This window comes from Lotus japonicus, chromosome 4, assembly GCF_012489685.1.
Source record: "Lotus japonicus ecotype B-129 chromosome 4, LjGifu_v1.2".
Lineage (NCBI taxonomy): Eukaryota > Viridiplantae > Streptophyta > Magnoliopsida > Fabales > Fabaceae > Lotus > Lotus japonicus.
In genome coordinates, this window is record NC_080044.1 from 12694225 (window position 1) to 12717686 (window position 23462).

General features: G+C 39.4%; 1 protein-coding gene across 1 annotated transcript; it reads left to right on the plus strand.

Moving 5' to 3' along the window:
• The first annotated feature begins 20323 nt into the window (after positions 1–20323).
• Positions 20324–22786, plus strand: LOC130715103 (uncharacterized). The gene is made up of 4 exons (XM_057565146.1): positions 20324–20595; positions 20992–21145; positions 22258–22328; positions 22416–22786. The coding sequence occupies exons 1-4, from the start codon at positions 20371–20373 to the stop codon at positions 22635–22637; spliced, it is 672 nt and encodes a 223-aa protein (XP_057421129.1). The 5' UTR covers positions 20324–20370; the 3' UTR covers positions 22638–22786.
• Positions 22787–23462: the final 676 nt, after the last annotated feature.

The following is a 23462-nucleotide window of genomic DNA, read 5'->3' on the forward strand; positions in this document are numbered from 1 at the left end:
ATTTTATTTTGAGAGTTTTGAGAAAGTTTGATAGGACGAACGAGGTTCGGGCCTTGTATAGGGTTTATGGATCGAGACATTCTCTGGAGTCATTTGGGGATTCGAAGATCCCGAGAACTTATAGGAATTGCGATAAGACTAAAAAGGATATTATTTTGAAAAGAAAATTCATAAGACATTAAACAACCTCTAAATCTTTAAGTAAGGGTAATAATCTCGAAAGGAGGCTTTGGATGAAAATCATAGTTTGGAAAACGAGAAGTGTCGTCGGATCCAAGTGTTGAGTCTGTTGTTGTTGTGCTGTTGGAGCAGCGTTGGTTGTTGTGCTGTTGGAGCAGCGTTGGTTGTTGTGCTGTTGGAGCAGCGATGTTGTTGGGCTATCCTGGGGATAAGTCCGGGGAACCGTTAGTTCCCGAGTATGTGATACTCTTGTGCTGTTGGAGCAGCGATGTGTGTTGTGAAGTGTGTCTTTTGTCGCAGAATCGACTTTACCTTAGGGTAAGCTTTTAGAGACTTTAACTTCCCTAGAACACGTGGCGACGTGTCGAGTGAGGACGGAGACGTTGTTTGACTAATCATTTTGCATACATGCAACATTAATGAGGTATTAACACAGGACGTACTCTGGACCTCGTCGGTTTCCAAAATGGTCATAAGACCCGGAATGCCGTGAAAGAGCGTTTGTAGACGTCTCTTGTAGCAGACCGAAATGGCAGACCTACGGGTTACGGCTGATCTGGCTACCTTGGTTTGGTGTAAGAGACACGCGGGCGGAAATGGTCCCACCGTTGCTGGTGCTAGGATTGATCCGTTGATGTCCATCCCAGAGGCACGCGAGCGGAAATGGTTCCACCGTTGCTGGTGCTAGGATTGACTCGTTGTTGTCCATACCTTTGCTTGGTGTAAGAGGCACGCGGGCAGAAATGGTCCCACCGTTGCTGGTGCTAGGATTGATCCGTTTTGATGCCCATCCGTTTCCGGATTGCATATTGGTTGACTGGGTTAACCTGCATACATATCACGCAACATGCATACTGACTTAGTTGATGAGTGTGGTTGCTATTTGATAAACTTACTTGGAACATGCTAAATGTTATTATTGTCATTATGATTTGGTGGAACATGCAACCCTAGGAATGATATCTCTAGTTATAAGCCTAAGTGGCTATATATTATTTGTACCTATTGGGTTTATTATCTACATAGTTCTTTAGAGTTGACCCTCGCGTCTTCTGTGTGTGTTTTGGCGGACAACGCCTTTTGTCAGATGAGTATTGCGGACTGGTTCACCATGGTTTACCCTTCGGGGGAAACTAGGTTGGGATGCTGGAACAGGAGCGCGTCGCGGTAGCGAGAGGATGACGGATGGTGTACATAGACTAGGTCGTTCTGGATTTCGAATTCGGACGACGATCATGCTAGCATGTAGGTTTTGGTGCTGGTGTGAGCTCCTCAAGATGGGATTAGTGTAGGAGTAGAGTCTTAGCTCTGAACATCATTTGTTTCTTTTGGGACAGGGTAGCTTCCCACCTATAGCTTTTGTGTGGTTTCTTAACAGGAATCACAGAGAGTTGGTTGGACTTAGGAGGTCTTGCTTCAGGCCGATGGGCCAGCTGATTTTCAGTTTTGAGGGATGGTGTTGCGGACACTTCACCTTTATTTTCAGTCTGTACATATTGCCTTCGGGCGCTACACTTTTCTTTCCGTCACTGGAGGTTTACTCGTGACGAGGTTAGTACTACAGCGGGGGCTGTTTATGTATTATATATTAGTTCTGATTTTGTTATTGTTGGGTTTTATTTAATTCAGTCTCGTCTTAGTTATTATATCGAAAAAAAAAAATATTCACGTTTTTCCGCATTAAGTTTACTTTTGGTTACTAAAGTGACGCCACCGAAATCGGGGTGTTACAAGGTGATTCCTAACATTTGACGGGTATGTCAAGTTTTCAAATCCAAGTATCAATAACACATTAAGCCGGTGAATTATTTCCCTGTACCCTCCTACCTCAGATGTTTTTAGATTCATATTGTCGTAAGACAATTCTTTTATCCGGCTATTAGACCGATTTCCTAAGTATCACCATATCCCATGGTATACTTTCTCTCCATACTAGCAATGCAGCAATACATCATTCACAAGCAATTTACATATGAATCACAAGCAACATTCAGCATTACTTCACAAAATTCAACAATAATTGTAAACAAGCGAGTAAATAATAATATACCTACTATCGCTTTAACGGTTACTTATTCGTCATGTACCAAGGCAAGGTCTTGTCTAACTCCCCTTACCCGTGACTCAATGATTTTTTTTGAAACTCGAGAGCCTGATCCTTCACGCTCTGCATCATGGATTATGGTCGGATTATAAATCTATGAAGCCAAAAATATAAACTAATTCATGTACTAATTTTATTTTCTTTTTATTACCCTTCTACTCTTAGACTTAACCAATTTTCTTTACTGACCTGATTCTGTTACTAAACTCAGTCCTTAAGCTCAAAATCACCTCTAGACTATTTAACTTATTCCTTAAGCCATTTTGCCAAAATCACTTATTCATTAGCTTACTAACTTAACTTCCTAATTCATCATGCTAACCTACTGACTTCTGACTTCTGGTCTTTCATTATTCTATTCCTAGTATCCCTAACTCATAATCAAGTTCAGAATCACTTAATTAAGCTGATTTATCTAGCTTAAGTTCAAATTAATCCTAAGTTTACTTGCAAATTAAGAAATTCACAAACTAGGCTAAAACTAACTTCTGATACTCTTTTCCTATAGTTTCCAACCTTCTGAGTTCCTCTAAGACATTAATAGAAGCATTTAAGCACTGTAACTACCTCAATTTGCTAGTTCTTGAGTCGGCCGTGAGGTGAAATTGGGGTTTTTCACCTCAGAGCTTTATCATCGATTCTATCTATCCTAAAAGGCTCAACCATGTTCCAGAAGCATAAAATGATTGATTTGACACTCTAACTCGAGGCCAGAAGCTCAACCCGATAGCTCATTCGAGCTTGAAAATTCAAATATTGGTTCTTCTAATTCGTGGTGATTCGAGGCTCCAAACTAGTCTAAAGCTTCCTAAAAATGTCCTAACGTGCTTAAGGGTAAGTTTTGGATCAAAAACAACGTGAAAATGAGAGAGTTGCAGAAACTCACTCGCCGGAGAAGACGAGATTCGTCGGAGAAAATGATCGGAGGTGCTGAAATCGTCACCGCCGTGCTGTTCCGGGCACTGGGACTTGCTCTACAGGTTATGGGGATGAATTTGGTGCTAATGGGTGTTGCTATGGAGGTCTGGAACGTGAGAAAAGTCGAGTTACAGGTCGGAGCACTCGCCAGATTCTGGAAAATGCTCGCCGGAGTTGCAGGGTGCTCACGGGTTTGTGTTTTCTAGGCTCAAAGCTTCATGAAACTAACCTTGATCGAATCCTTACTCTCTCAAGAACTCAATGGAACGAAAATTACTCTCTAACACTCAGTAATTTGAGAGAATCGAAGAGAAGAAGCTTGTGAAGCTCTTCTCGGTCTCTCACTCTCTATGAGCTCTCTGGGCACTATCTAAAGAGGCTAAGTGTTGGAATGGAATGTCTGAGGCTCAAGGGGTTTGAATGGTACCATTTTATAAGCTGTAAGTGGCTAAATTAAGCAAATCAAGATTAAGAGCTTAACCAAGTTGCACCACCTATGAAATTGCATGCAAGCTGATTATCACAAGGTTCCAGGTGCTGCTGCAGGTCTGTACTCGTCCAAGCATCATTCAGGAGAGGTTTATGGGAACTAGAAGCCATCATGGTGCTTACTATTGATGAATAGTAGTGTGTCATCATGGGTGAATAGTAACCTAGGGCACCGGTTGTTCAATTATTTTATTCTGCCTTCAAGTCGGGACAAATCGTCTACTATGCTTCATCATTTCTGAATACTAAGGGTTTTCTAGTAGTGTATTTCCCCTCTGAATGCCTAATACTAACACATATTGTATGCTAAGGTTTGGCTCGTCGGTTCGACTATCGATCGATCTGAGACAGTGTGTTACTATCGTCAAGAGATTCGATTAGATTAGCTTCCTATCCTCATCTACTCGAGTCATCCAATTAAATGGGAGTCATGACAACCATGTCTTTGGTACCTTTGATTGTCGGTTTGATCTAATCGTCACACCGACGTTCTATCGTCGCATCGTAAATCATGCATAAAATAGGCATATATGTAGACACACAAGCACACACATACACGTATCATATATATATATATATATAGTGGACTAGGATTAGGACAGGTAGTATGAATAACTATATATATATATATATATAGTTAGAGTCCTAATCCTAGTCCATTCCTAGTTCTAGGGTTAATTCGTCGTCTAACGGTCATCACCTGTTTGGTTAGAGTGTGGGATGTTACATATCTCGTGCAAATGATAATAGAGATAGCCTTTTTTAAGACATCAAATAAGAGTGAAGACATGACATGAACTTTAAGCAAATAAATTTCACCTAATGAATCATTCTCACATATCACATGACGATATCTTTAATTAGTCTTTGGAGGTTACTTCATTTGTCAAAAAATTTAGCTACGTTAAAATTTATTTGACTTACTTAAATATGTCACAACTAGTTTTTTTTATATAAGCTACTTGGCATAACTTATAATTTTTAACTTAAAACTTTTGATCTAACCCGGCACAAAATACATGGCACTATGGTTATCACTAATTTGTTTTCGTAGCGACGATCATATAGGTCGAATCTAATTTATATATGTTAGCGCTAGCTTAGTCGACGCTAATACATGTGATGCATTTTTTGTTTGTTTGCAGGCACGCATTAGTAATAACAGATTTTCATTGGGTTTAACAAAAGAATTGTTAGGTCAATTAAGTCTATTTCCTATTCCATGCATGTTCTTAAGTTTTGATGATGACAAGAGACAAAGTCATAAAAATTAACGATCTTATGCTATTCAAATTCGAATTCATATGTAGGTTCATCTTAAGGTCATATGTTAAGAAAAAAAGGAAGATTTAGAAGACTGATCACTATGTCAAAAGTAATTTGTCATCGACCAAGCAAATTAAAATTCTTAATATTAAGAGACGCCCAAACGTTGTCATATGAAGCATCATATATAAGAAAAAAACAAAGGAATCAGAATCTACAAAGTTTTGAAGAAAACAAAAACACACGGAAGAAACAAAAGCTTTAACGTCTCAAAAATGCTACAAAGTCAAATCATCTACATGAAGCAAAAGATCAATCTCATTAAATCACAGTACACACAAAACTCATCAGACTATTCACTACTTAAAGCATTCATCGTTCAAACAAGAAAGTACAATGAAGACGTGACACGCTAAATGCCAAGTACGCTGAAAGCATGAGGCCTTGAAGATATAACACACACTTATACAATACGCTCAATTGACATCCGGACATACTATAGTTCTCAAGTATAGAAACTTGTTGATGTTGTTCAACACATCATGTCAGAAGTCTTGTCAACATAGCCCGCTTCGCCAAAGAAGAACTGCACATATCTTCTAGGCTACTGTTTACATTACTTTATTGGAAAGTATCCTTGTCATAAGTTGTCAACGTTAAATTCAACCTCAACTTAGCTAAGAGACGATGATGAATATATCCATTAAAAGAAGCTCTCGTTCACTCAAGCCAAACTCAACGTCTACTAAGTGGGGGTCTTGAAGAAAGCAAATGTTGAAATAAAATGGAAAATGTGGAGATATAAAAAGAATGATTCATATTGATGACAAGAGGGAGAGAGTAATAAATGAGAGTGGTGGTAATAAGAACAAGGCTTAATTCCACTTTGGGCCCCTGATGTTTTATAAATGTGCGATCTGCACCCCCCGTGTATAAAACGTGCGGTCAAGGTCCCTGACGTTTCTAAAACGTGCGATTAACGCCCTTCCGTTAGGTTCCGTCTGTTGACCAAACGGAATGCTAACGTGACACTTATTTAATTTCATAAAAAAAATCATTTTTCTAATAAAAAATAATAAAATATTAAAACTTAATAATAATAAAAAATAAAAAATGATTCTCACTCACTCAGTTCTCTCTCTCACACTCGACCCTCTCTCTCCCTCTTTCACGCTTCTTCTTCTTTCTTCTTTCATCTTCCTCCTTCCTCCTTCCATGGCTTCCTCAACCACACCTCAACCCATCTCCTCCTCCCAGTGTTATCCTCCTTCATCTTCTCAAAAAAATAAAAATAAAAAAACCTAATTTTCTAATTCCTGTAGAACCCAGAAATTCATCTCCTCCACCTTTATCTTCTTATTCTTCTTCTTCATCATCATCAAAGGACCCATGAAAACCAAACCACCACCTGCAACCCCCAACCAACACCCCATGAAAACCAGCAACCGGAACCCCAACCCCACCATCACCTGCAATCGATCTGGCTCGATCTGGGTTCGAGTTCGACTGGGTCTTGCTTCAGTTTGGGCTCGGGTGGTGGTTGTGGCTTGTTGGTTGCCGACATGGCTTCAAGAGGTCGATCTGGGTGCGGATCTGAGTTTATGGGAGAATGAGAAGGAGAAGAGGGTGAGGAAGAGGAACAGAGGCAGATTGAATTTTTCAGATCAGCAGTAGTTTGGGGGTGAACACTGCAGTAGTTTAGGAGCATACTTGCAGCAGTTTCTTCTGTCCTCTGAGCTTTCTATGTTTCCTCTGATTTGCAGCATACTTGCCTTCCTCTCGTTTCTTTTTCCTTGTTCTTGGTTGCTTCTTGACTACCTTCTTCTCTCTTTTATGTTGTTTTCTTTTCTAGCTGTATACGGGATTGCACCCCATAGTGCTTTTCATTTATTTAATTAATTAAATAATGCCACGTCAGCATTTTCCGTTTGGTCAACTGAGGAACCAAACAGATTTGGACGGAAGGGCGTTAATCGCACGTTTTAGAAACGTCAGGGACCTTGACCGCACGTTTTATACACGGGGGGTGCATATCGCACATTTATAAAACATCAGGGGCCCAAAGTGGAATTAAGCCTAAGAACAATTCAACAAAAACACCAAGAGTGTGAAATATCCATTGAAGACCTATGACACACCTCTAAGTAAAAGCTAGAGAGAAAGAGCTCAAACAAAGAGATGTTATATATTTAGCAAATGAGAGAAAAACATATGAGTGATGTCAATTGAGTATACGTCACAACGTCTATTCAGCATACAAAATAAGGAAGCTTTCATCATAAGCCAATATGTATGCTCAACTCTCACGAGGAAAAATACTCAAATGCTCTCAAATACACTGAGAGTCAAACTCATATAGTAAAATGTACAAATTAAAAAAGACTGTCAAAGTCATATCATCTTGAAAAGAACTTAGTGAAAAGAGTCAAATGATCTACAAGACAAGAAGTGTGTTCTTCTCTTACTTTACTTCATTATCTAAAGCATGATTTGTTGCTTATACATCACGATCATCCGTTGCAACACCTACTAGACATTCCTCAAAGCACAAGAGAGAAAATTGAAGTTGTCAATTGTATACGAAAAAGTTTCCACGAACATAATTCAACCCTCTTCTGGTGCACTTGTGAACTCCTCAAGAATTCCAATAAATATATTGGAAAGTTGAAGTATAAATAAAATCTAAAATATAAAATTCCTGTAAGAATTCTCCAAGTATATTAAATCTTCTAAAATGCACTTATAAATAGGAACATTATATTTGAATGAAATATTTCTTTGGATTGGACTGACCCATAGTCAGAGGCGTATCTAGAGAGGTTGACAGGGGTCACCGCCCCAAAAAATTTTGAAATTTTCACCGGGTATAGGTATTTCTTTAGCCATATAGTCTCGTCCCCCAAAAAATTGCTGCTGTGGTAGAATTTTAGTCGAGTCCCTTAATTATCACAAAACTTCATTATTTAAAACAAAATCAATTCAAAATATGAAGTAATTAATGATTTATTAAATTTACCTTTTTTTATTTTAAGAACTGAAAAAAATCTTAATATGATAAAAAGTCAATCAAATATTTTTTATATGACAAAAATCTCTGTTGATACAATAATAAATAAATTTAGTACTATGAAAATCCTGGATACACCTCTACCCCTAGTTAAAACTAAAAAGTAATGCACTAAGTTCTAAAGTATTATTTGCTTGTGATAACTATTTTGGTAAGTAAACTACTGCATAATATCGACCACATTTAAACATTAACTTTTGTGGATTGAAAGTACGTTGAAAATAAAAATAATAATTTTCCACTCTATACTAGTAAAAATCACCACAAAATTGGATGCGATACTTCTACTTTTTTTTATAATTAAAATAGGATATCTTTGGTTTGGATGATTATACAAGTGCTTGTTTGCTTTTTTTTTTTCACCATCATTAGGCAAAGTTATTGTTTGAACTCTTTGTCCACACATTTTAAAGTGGGACTTAAAGTTAGAATCCACAATTTTCATTTCATTTGTAAGCCATATTAATCCTAATGGGATGAGACAAGTTGCTAATTGCTACTCATATTGAAATCATGGCCTGTCATTTTGCTTTTGTGTTCTGCTTTCTCCATCTTCTCTTTTCTTGCTTCCCTGTCTTGTGGGGGTGGTAGCTGGTGGGGTGAGAGTGAAAGGGATCCATGGTTTTCTTTGACAAATAATGCATATTCCCAATTTGCAACCATCATCAGAACTACATATACAATTTTGATGTAGCTGATGATGGGTTAACTACGGATTCTTAAATTCAGTCTCTTTTGTTTGTTTTCAATCAATAAGTAAAAAAGTAGATAAGACCTGTTCACCGTGTTGCTTGCTTTTTTTCCTTACTAGAGATGAACCATGAACCTCATATCTTATTCAATGTTGAAAGCTATTAATATTTTGGAAAAAGATATCTTCACATTTTAAAAACACAAACCTTAATAAAATATAAAATAAGATAGATAAAAAGAAAATGAGATGTAAAAAAAATCTAAATATAAATAAATCAAAACTCTAATGTTTTTTATGACCTCCTTAATACCGTTTGCTATCTTATCTCATACTGATCGATAGCTAATTGATTAATGTAAAAAATTGTCATGTCATAATGAGTTTTAAGTCCGGATTGCTATCCTATCTCATACAGTGAAGGCTCATGGGGCTATGGTTTTTAACCATGTGTAGAGGGAGTGTAATTCTCTTGCTGACTATTTGGCCAGAATTGTGCGTTGTTTCGCTTTTGGTTCCCATCTTAGAAATTACCATGTTCGTGAATATCATAGTTTGTTAGAGCGGGACTTGTTGGGGGATGTTGCCCTGAACTCATCACCAGCTCGTAGGTAATTTTTCTTTTCTGTTGCCCGGGGTTTCCCCTCACTTGTGAAAAAAATAATAATGAATTTTAACTTTCTAAAGAAAAATAAATAATGAATTTTGAAATTAGTATTTTAGTAATTAACAATGAATTGAAATGACATTACAACCGATCTAAATCAAAGAGGGCATCAGAGAGCTAAAAAATATATAGATAGTTGAAGTATTAGTGCCTCAATATTTCTCTTTAGATAGATAATGGTTAATTTTATTTGTCAACTTGTCATATACAAACACATTTACATGTGTATTTGCTTATAAAAAAACATTTACATGTGTATTTGGATCAAATATGTGCAATAGCGCAACCATCTTATCCACTAACCTAGCTAGAAGATATTGCTCGGGTTAAAGCACTAATAGAAAAAAAAACTTTTATGTAAAGGAAAAATGGAAGTGCAGATGTGTTCTTCGTTTGAAAAAAATCTAATTTTTATCTTAATTCATAAGAAAAATTTCATTTACATTTTATGTGTGCTTACTTCCAATCCATTTATACTAAACCAATGATTTTTTTATACAAAATACATCATCACCCATCCCTGTGATGTGTGCCATCTTAAAAAATCCTCATATGAGTCATATGACACTAACATGGAACCTAATCTCCTAAACTATTTATTTACTTAAAATTAACAAGTTTTCCAGCATGATTTATGTTCGTTTATTAGTTTCCCTATTCCCTCTTGTCTGTTTTCTCTAGATTAATGTTTTATTTATTTGATACATTCTCACTAAATTAAATGAAGCCATCGTTTTAGAAGTATTTTATTGGGAAAATAAATTATGAGCCAATCAAACAAGATAATAAGAGAGTTAAACGTCACATCTTTACCTAAAATGTTAAGGTATTATGACATTTGTTATAAAGTTTTCACCTCATTCATTTTTCAAACTTCGAAATCTGAAATTGACCCAAAACCCCTAAATCTAATGCCAAATATGGCCATTTTGAACACTTTATTCTATTTCGTTTGTAATGATTACTGCTCTTACTCTAACCATAAAACTGGAAAAAGCTAGCTAGCTAGCTATACAGGGTAGCAGATTTGAAGTTATCTTATGAAGGACAAGTTGCTGGAATCTAGTATTCATACTGGTTAAACTTTAAACTTAGCCATTGAACCGATAAAGTTGAGAATTTTCTAATGCTATATATTTGTGAAGCCAGCCAGAACATCAATTAGTTCAAAAACAAGTAATTATGAAATTCTGACAACATTGCAGCAATAGAACATGATAGCAATAACATGTTTAATTTTTCCAGCGGAGAGGGTGAGAGGGAGCACACTCTAGAGACAAAATCATTCTTCTAAAACCAATACATTCTCATTAATTAAACACACTTGTACAGGTTCTGACAGAAAAAAGTTGGGCAAAACATGACTCTGTTTTGTCATTTTTTCTGATGCTAAGCCTAAGAAGATTGCCACGAGAACCCTACACTTCTCTTTAAGGACTTGATGGATCTAGTTGATAATATTGCCATCAACAGAAACCTTTTCTACGGATGCAAGTGTACTTTAGCCAACAACAACTAATCCAGATAACTGCATGGTTGCATTGCATCAAATATAGTCATAACAAGCGCGTTTAACATAAAGCAATACTTTAACTTACTACAAGATAGGTAAAGGAGAAGATCAATTTGGGGATTGGGAATGGGTGGTAAAATATAAAGGCTTAATCCAGTTTTTGGTCCCCAACGTTTGTCATAAATATGGCTTTAGTCCCTCGCCGGAGCAAAGGTGGGGATTGGTCCCCAGTTTTTTGCAAAATAGTTGGCTTTGGTCCTTCCGGCCGATTGGGTCAACGCCGGAGCTCCGAGAAGCCCATGTGGCATTGCCACATCATTTAATGAGCTTAGGTGGAATTTTTATTTATTTTTTATTTTAAAAAATCCAAATTAATCACCATCATTCAATCTTCATCATCATCCTCAACTTCATCTTTTGTTTCTTTTTAGAAACCCAATCTGAAACTTGCCCTAATTAAATTAAAATGATCTTCATCATCATCATTTCATCATCGACCGAGATTAAAAAACAGGAAGAAAAATAGATGCTGTAATAAATTAGATGCTTCAACATCATATAAGAAAAACAGAGATCCTTATGACTTCAACCCATCATCATGGTACGACATTGTGTCCAACCCCTCCCACAAAACAGAGATCCCAGAAACAACTGAACTCAGAAATCAGCAACTGAACCCAAAAACAGAGATCCTCATGACTTCAACACATAACATCTCTCCCTAGCAATCAAAGCAATTGAACCCAAAAACCATTGAATGAAAGAAGTCAGGAAACCCAGAAACCAAACCCAAAACTCTGGCTCTCCTTCAATCCACGCTCTGTTAGATCTGGGATTGTTCGAGGTCGGTGTTTTTTGTGATCAGATCTGGGTTCTTCTCGATCTGGGTTTCCAGAGGGTCGCAGAGGTGATGCGATTGCTCCTTGTGGTTGAGGGTTTGATGGAAGTTGCTGGTGAATGAGGGATTCAATAAGTATTGAAAAATGGGTTCCATGAGAGGAGATAGGCAACGAGATTTGTAACCCTTGGCGTATTGGAAGCGCAATGCGAGTCTCGTCCGTGTGCGCCGTGATGCCGGCGAGGGTTTTGGTGGAGGTCGAGGTCGAGGTCGCCGTCATGTGCTGGGAAGGTGGGCGCCCGTGCTACGCGTAAATCGGATGTCGGAGCTGGTCGGAAAGTAGTGCCGCCGGCAACAACGATTGCGGTGGAGAAGGAGAAGAGTGAGAATGAGAATGAGAAGGTTGGAGAGAAAAACGACGTTGTTCCCCAAGGGGAGTCCCTTGAGAATCCTCATGTTTCCATGGAGTGCTTTATTTTTCTATAGAAGCACGTTTTTGAATTCTGGAAGCGATTTCACGTGATGTTGCTATCATTTTCAGTAGCAGTAATCTTGACATTTTAACAAGCTTGTCAAAACGGTGTTTTATCATTTGTATATTTTTTTTAGTTTAAAAAAACTTATGGTTTGATAGATGGGAATTCTTGTTCAAATTTTGGGAGCTTGATTGATTCTGGTGTTGATAGTTGATTCTGGAAGCTTTTAATAGAAATTTATGGGTTTGAGCAAGGAGAATGAGAAAATGGATTTGGGAATGGTGGATCTGGAATAGTTTGATGAAGGAGATGAATTTGTTTTTTTTTAGAATTTAAATGAAAAAGAAAAAAAAATCCAAATGGACTTTTTAAATGACGTGGCAATGCGACATGGGCTTCCCGGAGCTCCGGCGTTGACCTAATCGGCCGGAAGGACCAAAGCCAACTATTTTGCAAAAAACTAGGGACCAATCCCCACCTTTGCTCCGGCGAGGGACTAAGTAAATTAATATATGATTAAAACCAGCGTCTATTTAGAACTTACTTGTTGGAGGGGTCGAAATGTAAAAAACATTGTCAATGAATCTTATATATATGTACTTTGCATAAATAAAAAGTTATTTAAATAAAAAAATTTCGTTCTTTCATAATACTAAATTTATCTATTATTATATCAAAAGTGATATTTTCAGTAATTTCTCTCAATATATACAACTAATAAACATCTGAGAAAGTCATCTTTGATCTTGTTGCGAAGCCGAGTCTTAACAACTTTCGTTGCAGAAAAAACTCACTATGTAAATGTTGTTGCAATAGGAAGTGTTAAAATGAGACTATCAATATATGAACAAGTAGGATCATAACTGCTTGTCCAGTTTCAACTAGCCCTTGGTAAAACTCGGATAAACTAGATAATTTTTCCTAGATTAAAATCTCGTGAAACATGTGAATGACAATATCTTAGCTGAAACGACAAATTCCTTTTCCAACTCGAAAAAATCATCTTCATAAATTTTCTCAACAAGCTTACATATTTTCTCACTATCGAATGATTTAAAATTTTCCTTATAAACTAAAGTTGAACTAAGTATAAAAAGTTACACCGCCTCGACATTAAATCTCATATTTAATTCAGATAGTTTCAAATCAATGGTAAAATATAATCATTTATTCTATAAGTTTGTGGAGGATGGTAATAGAAAAAAAAAACGGAAAGTAATATTAATTTCTACATAAGGGGCGTTTGTTACATGGGTATATAAAACATTCCCGGGAATGATGGGTGTGGGAATGAAGATTCCTTTGTTTGGTAGAAGATTAGGAAAAAAGATACCCAGGCATGAGATATTCCCGGGGAAAAGATTTTAGTTCATTTCAGCAACTCTCCATTCCAGGCTTCAAGGGTGGGTATGCAAGATTCCTGGGAAAGTTGTTAAAGTGGGTGAGTAAATTTAGGATTGAAATTTCATATTTACCCTTCTATTAACCCACGTTCCGTCAACCCACGTTCCCTCAATTTTTGCTGGTTCTTGTTGTAGAATGGGTCCTTTGCAGAATGGTTCTTGATAACCCATGTTATTAAGACACTATAGGGTAAGAAGCATGCGAGAGAGAGGGCGAGAGCGAGAGCGAGGGAGAGATAGGGGAGCGAGAGGGGGAGGTTATGGTGGTGCAATCCGTTCTGCTCAGGGTAGGGTGGCTAGTAGTGGCAGGTATTATGATAATGGCAATATCACTTCCTATTTTTTCACAAATTTTCCTGAAAACTTTGATGAAAAGAGTATGTGGGGGGTGTTTCAGAGGTATGGGAAAGTTTGGGCAGTATTCATCTCACCCAAGCGGGATAGGAGAGGAAAGCGGTTTGGGTTTGTACGCTTCTTGCATGTGCAGAATTCCAAGCGGTTTGAACGGGAACTGGACACCATTATCATTGGTTCTACAAAACTCCATGTGAACGTTCCTCGATTCTCCAAGGGAGTGCGGCATGGTCCTTTTGTTGACGGCTCTAAGCTGAGACAGGATTGTTCGCGGAAAGGCAGTGTTGTTGGGGTGAAGGATGCTACTGGTGGTGTTGTTGGTGCTGTTGGGCTGAAGGCTCCTTCTGGTTCTCAGCGTTCGTATGCGCAAATTGTGTCGGGGAAAGGGGTCTCGGAGGGTACTGGTAGTTCCTTGGGGAATGCTCTGCGTGGCATTCCGGTTGAAAATTGGAGTGGCCCGGCTGTCCCTGTTGCTGAGGATTGGTTGCAGCGAAGCTTGGTGGGAGTACTAAGGAATCCGGAGTGGATTTCTTCGGTGCAAGATGCTTTCATCTTAGAGGGTTACCATACCATTCAGGTGCGGTACATGGGTGATGATATGGTGCTCTTGACTGGCCCGGCAGATATCAATCTTGAGGAAGCTCTAGCTGAGTCCAAGGAGTGGATTGAGGAGGTATTTCAGGTTGTTTACACTTGGTCACCGAAGGTGACGTTGGATCATAGGCTTGCATGGGTCCAGTGCTCTGGTCTGCCAATTCATATGTGGACTAGAGAATGCCTTGAGCATCTGGTTCTGCCGGTGGGGAAGCTGGTGGCGGTTGATCAGGCAACGGTGTCGCTATCGCGGTTGGATTTTGCCCGCGTGCAGATTCGAACCACAATTCTGGGGCTCGTAGCTAATTCCCGGAAATTGAACGTGAATGGGGTTGTTTACACGGTTCGTATTATGGAGGATGCTGGTGGTGCAGCTCCGGTTGCCGGAGCCAGTGTGGTGTCGTCCGAGGGAGGGGAGTCTAGCGATCAGGGATGGTCTGCTAATGAGGCTGATGATGAGGTGGGGTCGATTTTCTCAGAGCAGCCGCTGGAGGCAGAGGTGGACGGTGATAACGGCGTGCGTTTGGACTTGCAACAACAAAGGTCAACGATGGCGAATTTTGTGGAAACTGTTTCTGAATTGAAGGAGCCAGCTCCGCACTCTTTTAGCACACGTGCAACTTCAAAATTAAATGATGGTGTGGGCCCAGGAAAACTTCAAATTCTGAAACGGAATAATAGTGATGCCTTACTTTCTTTTATTAATGGGAAGGATATTGTGGGACATTCAGCTGGCTTAGTGGATGAGACTAGAAGTTTGGGATTGGGCCAGTCCAACCAATGTCAAATTGGTAATAAGGCCTATAAGGAGGTGACCCATGATGCAGCTTTGTTTATTCCGGATATTGCCTCTGCTTGTAATGTTGAGGGCATTGTTGATGCTGGGTCCCACACTACTGGTGGGGAGGAGGTGAATGTTAACTCTGTGCCAGCTAGAACGAATGGGGATATTTCTCCTTTGGTTCACGAGGACAGTGATGATAAAGCTCAAGACCATATCCATTCGCGGCCAGAAGCGGAGGGTGGTGATGGCGCTGGCTTGCCCGGCGACGGGGCTGATGATGCTGCGTCCTTGCCCAGAATTGTTCAACGTGCTTCATCGTCTGAGAGCACTTGGCTCATACGGAGTGCAGCGGCCCGGAAAAAGGTTAGACAACAAATTTCCAATTCTTTGTCTAATTCTAGTTCTGATGGAGTGGTAAATGGGGGTTTGAAGTCTGTGTGGTTGAAGGATGTTGAGTCTGAGGCCAAGAACATTTGGAAGGAAGGAAAAGAATTGGGTGTTTCGTTTTTGGGGAGTGAGGAGGATATTGTTAACCGTTTGGTTCAATTGGAGCAGCGTGATGCTAAAGTGGTTCATGCCGGGTTCACTGCTGCTACAAGAGGGATTCAGGGGGGTGGGTTGTCATGAAGATGATATCTTTTAATGTCAGAGGCCTGGGAAACAGGGCTAAGAGGAGGGTGATTCGTGAGCTGGTGGTTAGGGAGCAGGTTGAGTTTCTTTGCCTTCAAGAAACTAAACTGGAGATTGTTGACAGTAATTTATGTACCCAACTTTGGGGTGACTCTGATTTTGAGTGGCAGTTCCAGCCAGCTATTAATAGTGCTGGGGGGCTTGCTTGTATTTGGAAGAGGGGAGTGTTTACTTTACAGGATTGTGTTTCTCGTCCTGGCTTTCTCAGTTTGGTGGGGGGTTGGGGTTCGGAGGGCATTAGCTGTGTAATTGTGAATGTTTATTCGCCTTGTAGTTTTCTTGAAAAGAGGGAGCTTTGGGCGAGTCTTGTTAATTGGAAGGGAGCTGTTGCAATTGATTCTTGGTGTGTGGTTGGTGATTTTAATGCAGTGAGGTGTGTGGAGGAGCGGAGGGGTGTTTCGCAGGGAACAATGTCTCAAGGTAGGGAGATTGCTGAGTTCAATAATTTCATTGCTGATATGGAATTGTTGGATATCCCATTATCTGGTCGTCGGTTTACGTGGGTTAGGCCGAATGGTCAGGCGCAAAGTCGGATTGATAGATTTTTGGTCTCTCAGGGATGGCTTCATTTTTGGCCGGCATGTTCACAGTTAGTTCTGGATAGGGACATCTCTGATCATTGTCCCTTGCTGCTTCGGTGTGTGATCCAGGATTGGGGTCCAAAGCCGTTTAGGGCACTGAATTGCTGGTTTGATGATTTTCGTTTTGTTCCTTTTGTGAAACGATCATGGGAGGAGATTCAGGTGGATGGTTGGGGCGCTTTTGTGCTGAAAGAAAAGATGAAGACTCTCAGGTTTAAATTGAAATCCTGGAATACAGAGGTGTTTGGGAATTTGCAAACTCGTCGAAATATGGCTGTTCAGCGCATTAATGATCTTGATAGGTTGGAGGAAACATCAGGCTTGTCAGAAGAAGAGCAGCAGGAACGGCGGAAGCAGTTACATGAATTTTGGAGTGTTTTAAAGCACCATGAGTCTCTCTTGTGCCAGAAAGCGAGATCAAGGTGGCTGAAAGAGGGGGATCAAAACTCGAGGTATTTTCATTCTTTGATTAATTGGAGGCGTAGGACGAATTCTATGTTGGGGCTAGTGATTGATGGTATTTGGGAGGAAAATCCGGGGAAGGTGAAGGAGGAGGTTACTAGTTTTTTCAAGAGGAAATTCTCTGCTGATACTGGTGTTGGATTGCGTTTGTGTGGTGTACCTTTCAAATCATTGTCAGCTGAGGATAATGTCTTCTTATCTGCAAAGTTTGAGGTGTCAGAGATTAAAGAAGCAGTTTGGGGTTGTGAGGGGAATAAGAGCCCGAGTCCAGATGGGTTTAATTTCAGATTTATTCAAAAGTTCTGGGAGCTTTTAGAATCTGATTTTAAGCGGGTTATTGATGAATTCTGGTTGCGGGGAGTGTGGCCAAGAGGTAGCAATGCTTCTTTTATTGCTTTGATTCCAAAGGTGGACTCTCCTCAAAGTCTTAATGATTTTCGGCCAATTTCTTTGATTGGTTGCATGTATAAGGTAATCTCCAAACTCCTAGCCAATAGACTTAATAAGGTGTTGTCTAATTTAATTAGTGAGGACCAGTTTGCTTTCTTGGGTGGGAGGAACATGTTAGACAGTGTGGTGATTGTAAATGAAGCGTTGGGAATTGCGAAACGTAATAAAAAGGCTACAGTGATTTTTAAGGTGGACTTTGAAAAGGCGTATGATTCAGTCCGCTGGGATTTCCTTTTGTACATGTTGACCCGCATGGGGTTTTGTCAGAAGTGGATTAATTGGATTAAAAGCTGTCTTGAATCTGCTACAGTTTCTGTTTTGGTTAATGGGAGCCCGGGGGATGAGTTCAAGATGGAGAAAGGGTTGAGGCAAGGTGATCCATTGGCTCCGTTCTTGTTCTTAGTAGTGGCAGAGGGTCTTCATGGTTTATTTCAGCAAGCTGTTAGCAAGAGAATGTTTTCTGGGTTCAAATTTGATAGGGCAGGGGAGTTGGAAATTTCTATGTTGCAGTTTGCAGATGACACTATTTTCATTGGGGAGGCTACTGTGCGGAATATAACCTTGATTAAGTGTGTCTTACGGTGCTTTGAGCTGGCTTCTGGTCTTAAGGTTAATTTTCATAAAAGTAAATTGGCAGGTGTGGCAGTGAATATGAGACTTTTATCTAGATTTGCTTCTATTTTAAACTGTAAGCAGATGTCTATTCCTTTTGTTTATTTGGGCATTCCAGTGGGAGGAAATTCAAGGAGACTGCAACACTGGGAACCTGTCATTCAGAAGATAAAGGGAAGATTGTCGGCTTGGAAGCAGAAAACAGTGTCGTTTGGCGGGAGGGTTTGTCTTATTCAAAGTGTGCTTTCTTCTTTACCGCTGTTTTATCTGTCTTTCTTTAAGATGCCAGCAGGGGTGATCAGAATTTGTAACCAGCTTATGAGGAGGTTTCTCTGGGGTGGTTCTGAAGGTATCGATAAAATTGCTTGGGTCAAATGGTCGGACGTCTGTAAGCCAAAGAATTATGGGGGGCTGGGGTTAAAAGACTTCTCAATCTTCAATAAGGCTCTTATGGGTAAGTGGAGGTGGCGCTTTTTAAATGAACCTGATACTTTTTGGTGTAGGGTGATTAAAGCTCAGACTGACTGTGGTGTGTCTCGGTCCCTATGGTGGAGAGATGTGATCTCATTGTGTTCAGATGAGTCTAGACACTGGTTTGATGAAGGTCTTGGGAAGTCAGTGGGGGAAGGAGATAAAACTAGTTTCTGGTTAGAAGATTGGACGGGCCAGGGGCATTTGGAAGGTCGGTTTCATAGGCTATATAACTTATCTAAGAATAAGTATGCTGCCATAAAGGAGGTTGGGGAGTGGCGGGATGGAGTGTGGCGCTAGATGTTGACGTGGAGGAGGGGGTTGAGGGGGAGGGAGGAATTGTGGTTGCATGATTTGCTCCAAGGGGTTAATAGTGGTTGTTTGCGGGAAGGCAGGCCTGATAGGTGGTTGTGGGAGCCAAGTGGGGAAGGGATTTATACAGTTAACTCAGCTTATTCTTTTTTGCAGGTTGCAGCTGTGGTAGATCCAGATATTGATTTTAATCTGGTTTGGACAGGCCTTGCCCCTTCAAATGTTAAGGATTTTGTTTGGCGTTTGTTGCTGAATCGAGTACAGATAAAGGTTAATCTTTGGCGGCGTCAAGTTTTGCGAGATGCTCATAACTTGCTCTGTCCGTTTTGTCACCTGGTGGGTGAGAGTACAGATCATTTATTTTGCTCCTGCGCTTGCTCCATGCAGGTTTGGCAGGCAGTGTGCTGCTGGTTTGGGGTTTCTACTGCTTTGCCTGGTCTGTTAAAATCCTTATTTGTTCAATTTCCGTTCTTTAGCTGTCGGAGTTCGCAGAGGGAGGCTTTACTGACTGTTTGGATGGCAACTTGCTGGTCTTTGTGGTTAATGCGCAATAACATCATTTTTAAAGATGGGGTTTTTGATTCTAGTTTGCTTTTGGAGTTGATTCAAGTCCGGTCATGGCATTGGATCAAAGCTAAGAGGAAGGTGTTTTGTAATTCTCTGTTTGAATGGAAATTGAGTCCTATGATTTGTTTAGCTCCATTGTAAGCTTGGCTTCTCGATGGTGCAGTTTGGTTTGCCCTAATAGAAACTGGTTTTGTGTGTCTGTGGGCAGGGATTGGTCTTGCTGTGTTGGCTATCTTGTTTTCTTTTTGTGGTTTTGGGTACTTGGGTTTGGGTAGTGCTGTTACTGGTTTATTTTTGTGGGGGGTTGATTAGTTTGTTATTTGTATTGGGTTCTTTTCTTTTTTCTTTCTTTCTTTTATCTCTTTGTATTTGGGTTTGGCACCCCTTGTGCCAAGTTTGAATGCAATTTTTTGGTTTATCAAAAAAAAAACATTTATTAGATTCTATTATAGTCTTATTTTAATATAAAAATTATAAACCAACAATCGTGCACAGGTCGTGCTCAAACACTATCGTGTGATATAGAAGGCTCCAATGCATTCTTAACGAAAGTTTCTCCTCTCCACATAAGTATCTCATATTATGATGAACTTGGCACAATTACTCTCCCAATTGTGAGAAAGAACTCATTTTATTCTTTTAACACTAAACCCTTTGTTTTTTGGGTCGAAGAAACCTAAACCCTTAAGACCAAATTATTGTATTTTTATTCTTAGAACTTAGAAGATGGAATTAATATTAATTTTTGGTTCCCACATTTTTTCTAGCAAAGAATGCTAATTCATTCCAAATTGGGCCTAATGAGTAGCAGCCCTAAGAAAAGCCCAATTATCTTACTCCTTCCATGCTTACTGAAGCAACGAAACCAGAGAAAGTGAAGAATGGCAAAAGGAGAAGAACCCAGCAATGGCTACAGCAGCAGCAGCAGCAGCGGCGAAGAAGATGGCAACGCCGCTTGGAAAGCAGCCATCGATTCCGTCGCCGGAACCAACAGCTACGCCTCTTCCTTCACGAACGGGTCTTCCGCCACCAAACACAACGACCGTCATGACAACAGTGAAGGCAACAAACCCGAAAAGATTCAACTTAAGCACTACCAACTCAAGGTTTCTCTCTAGGTTTCTGAATTTTCAGCTCATGTTCATGTTCAATTTCTAATCAAAGTTCATTTTTTTTCTTCTAGAAGTTAAGATTTTACCCTCTACTCATATTAGCTATGCCCACATCACAAAATACAGATTTAATTCCAAAGTTTGAATCTTTTCTTAGTGGAATTACAATAGGCTTTCATGGGGTTGTTGAAATTCTTAGCTAGTAGGCATGTTTTTGTTTACTTTATTGCAATTGCAGTGAGTTTTTTTTTTTTTTTTTTTTTTTTTTCTGGTTTCCAAATTATTGTGCATCATTACAAGCATTGCTTTTGTTTACTATGAAACTCTGATCAGTGTGTGCTATCTGCCTTTTGATTTGATGATATATAATGTTGATGATTTTCTTGACAGGCACAAAAGCTTCTGGATGACATTTTGGAGAAAACGTTAGAGATAGTGAAAGAACCTGTCCCTGTCTTGAATGAGGATCCCAAGGTCAATGATGAGTGCGGCGGCATTCGTTTGTTTAAGCATTCTCAACCAGGAATAATCCTTGATCATGCAGGTAAGTGAGATTTTTGCAGTACATTCTTAGTTTTCTCATCAGTTGCAATTGCTTTCTGTGCCTATAAGTGGTTGAATTTAGATTTTGAATAGCCATGCACTTTGCTGGCTTGTATTTTGCTTTTGTAAGTGGGATTTTGGTAGTGTTCCTGTTGCAGAAGTGGGTCACCAGTAACCATTGATCTTGACATGTCTGTAAAATCTTCACTGAAATAAGAAAAAGCTGCACCCCCTGAATAGCTTGTTGTTAGCAAGAGCACTACTTTTTCAGAATAGTGCACACACCATCCAGTACCAATTGAAATTGTTAAGAAGTGGAGCCCAAATCAGCACGCTATGCATTTCTTTGTGCACTCTGCAATTTTTTGTTTGTTTGTTTGTTGACATCAGAGTTCAGAAAATTATGGTTATTTTTCATTGCTTTCTGGTATATATTGCATTGTGATGTGATATGTCACTGATCTATTTGCTAGTTAGTAGATCATTGAGAGGTTGTCAATCATTGTGCACATGTAACAGCATGCCTGTGGCCTCTGCTGTAATTGATGACTCTTGAACCTGAATTCTGGTCCAGGTTATCAAGTAAGTTGAAGAAATTTGCAATCTTCCTGGCACAGATTGATAAAAAACAATTCATTGAAGTTAAGTAGTAAACAATTGGTTTCTTGGTGGTGCTGTATTCTCTCAAATTATTGGTTTTAGGAGCTAAATACAATGTTGAAGGTTGATCAATGCAACATCTAGCCATGATAGATATGACTTCCAACCTGGATTGTAGCCAGATTGATTTTTATTGGTTGCACCCACAATTACTGGTTCCCTTAAGTGAGTTTCATAATAAAAATTCAATATAAATTTTTCTTTTTTTAAATATTAAAACTTGTCTAGGTCTGTGCTTGGAAATTCTTCTACAATTGATTCCGAAGACATAATCAATCATGGGAAGAAGCTTATGTGAGTAGCTTATGAGTTTCAGAATTGATTATGAGGAAAGAGAAGTTAATCTAAACATGCTATCGGTTAAAAAATTATCAATTTTGTGATTTATCTTGAGATGATTCCCAGTTGTATTTGTACCATGTGTGGCTTAGGCTTATATGTATATGGCTGCAGATGAACCTGAACCACCAAGGAAACGACCTAGAATTCTTCCTGGAGAAGATATTGATGAGAAATCAAAGAAGGTCTAATAATTAATCAATAGATATTTCTGTGCATTTTGTTTCATTATTGTCAGTTAATTTCTTAATGACTGTATGCCATCTTCGCAGTTTAGAAGACGGATTCGATCTGTTGCTGTTGACGGGGAAGGTTTAATGGCTGCAGCTAATGATGCATACAAGAAGTCATTGGCTAGACTAGAAGCCAAAGATGCAGCTGCAAAAGCTAAAGCCAAGAGAGAGGAGGAACGAATTCAAACTCTGAAAAAGATTAGGGGAGAGAGGTGGCTACCTTCCATGGCTAAGGAGATGCAGGTTAAATCTCAACACTGACATTGTATTCCGAGGATCATGTTCCAATCTTCGATGCTGGTTTTGTATAACTCGATGATCAATTCTAATGATTTGTTAGTGGAGCATGTTGTACCAAAAAAATGTAGTTACAGAATTATAATTGAGTCGTCAAAACTTATTTTTTATCACTGTTTTGTTGCTTCAATTTTTTACAGATTGGAAATTTCTTAATATGTAAAGAAGTTGTAATCTAACTTTCAAAAAAAAAAAAAGAAGTAATCTATAGGGAATATATATTTTTTATCAAACTATCTTTTTTTTTGTCAAAGGATTCTCATTGCATTAAAATAGGTCAGGGAAACCTGGAAGCCCAATGCTTAATACAATGAGTGGTTACGTACAAAAACCTAAGTGTGCAGGCCCAGAGCCATGACACTACAGCGGAGCCTAAAGATAACAACACAAAACATGGGCTCGCGTGTGGACACAACAACTAGACTCAACTCCAAACAGAAGGACCAAGTGGCCTAGCTCGAGACACAACTCATCTTGTGGCGATGCCATCTTTACAAGCCTCTGGAAACCGGCAAGGGATCCTCCCCCGCCTCCTTGAGACCCTCCGGGCTCAACAGCCACCAGCGATGGGTTGGGCCTCCCCATGGTGTTACAAAACTGAATGTTGATGCTGCGTGGAAAAAGGACAAACCCCTTGCTGCCTTGGGTATTGTTGGAAGAGATGATCGTGGTAACCTTGTTCTTGGCACAGCTACCACTACCTTTGCCCAATCCCCTCTAGTTGCAGAGAGCTTGGCCCTTAGAGAAGCAATGATACTGGCCTTGAACCTGGACTGTGGGAAAGTCATC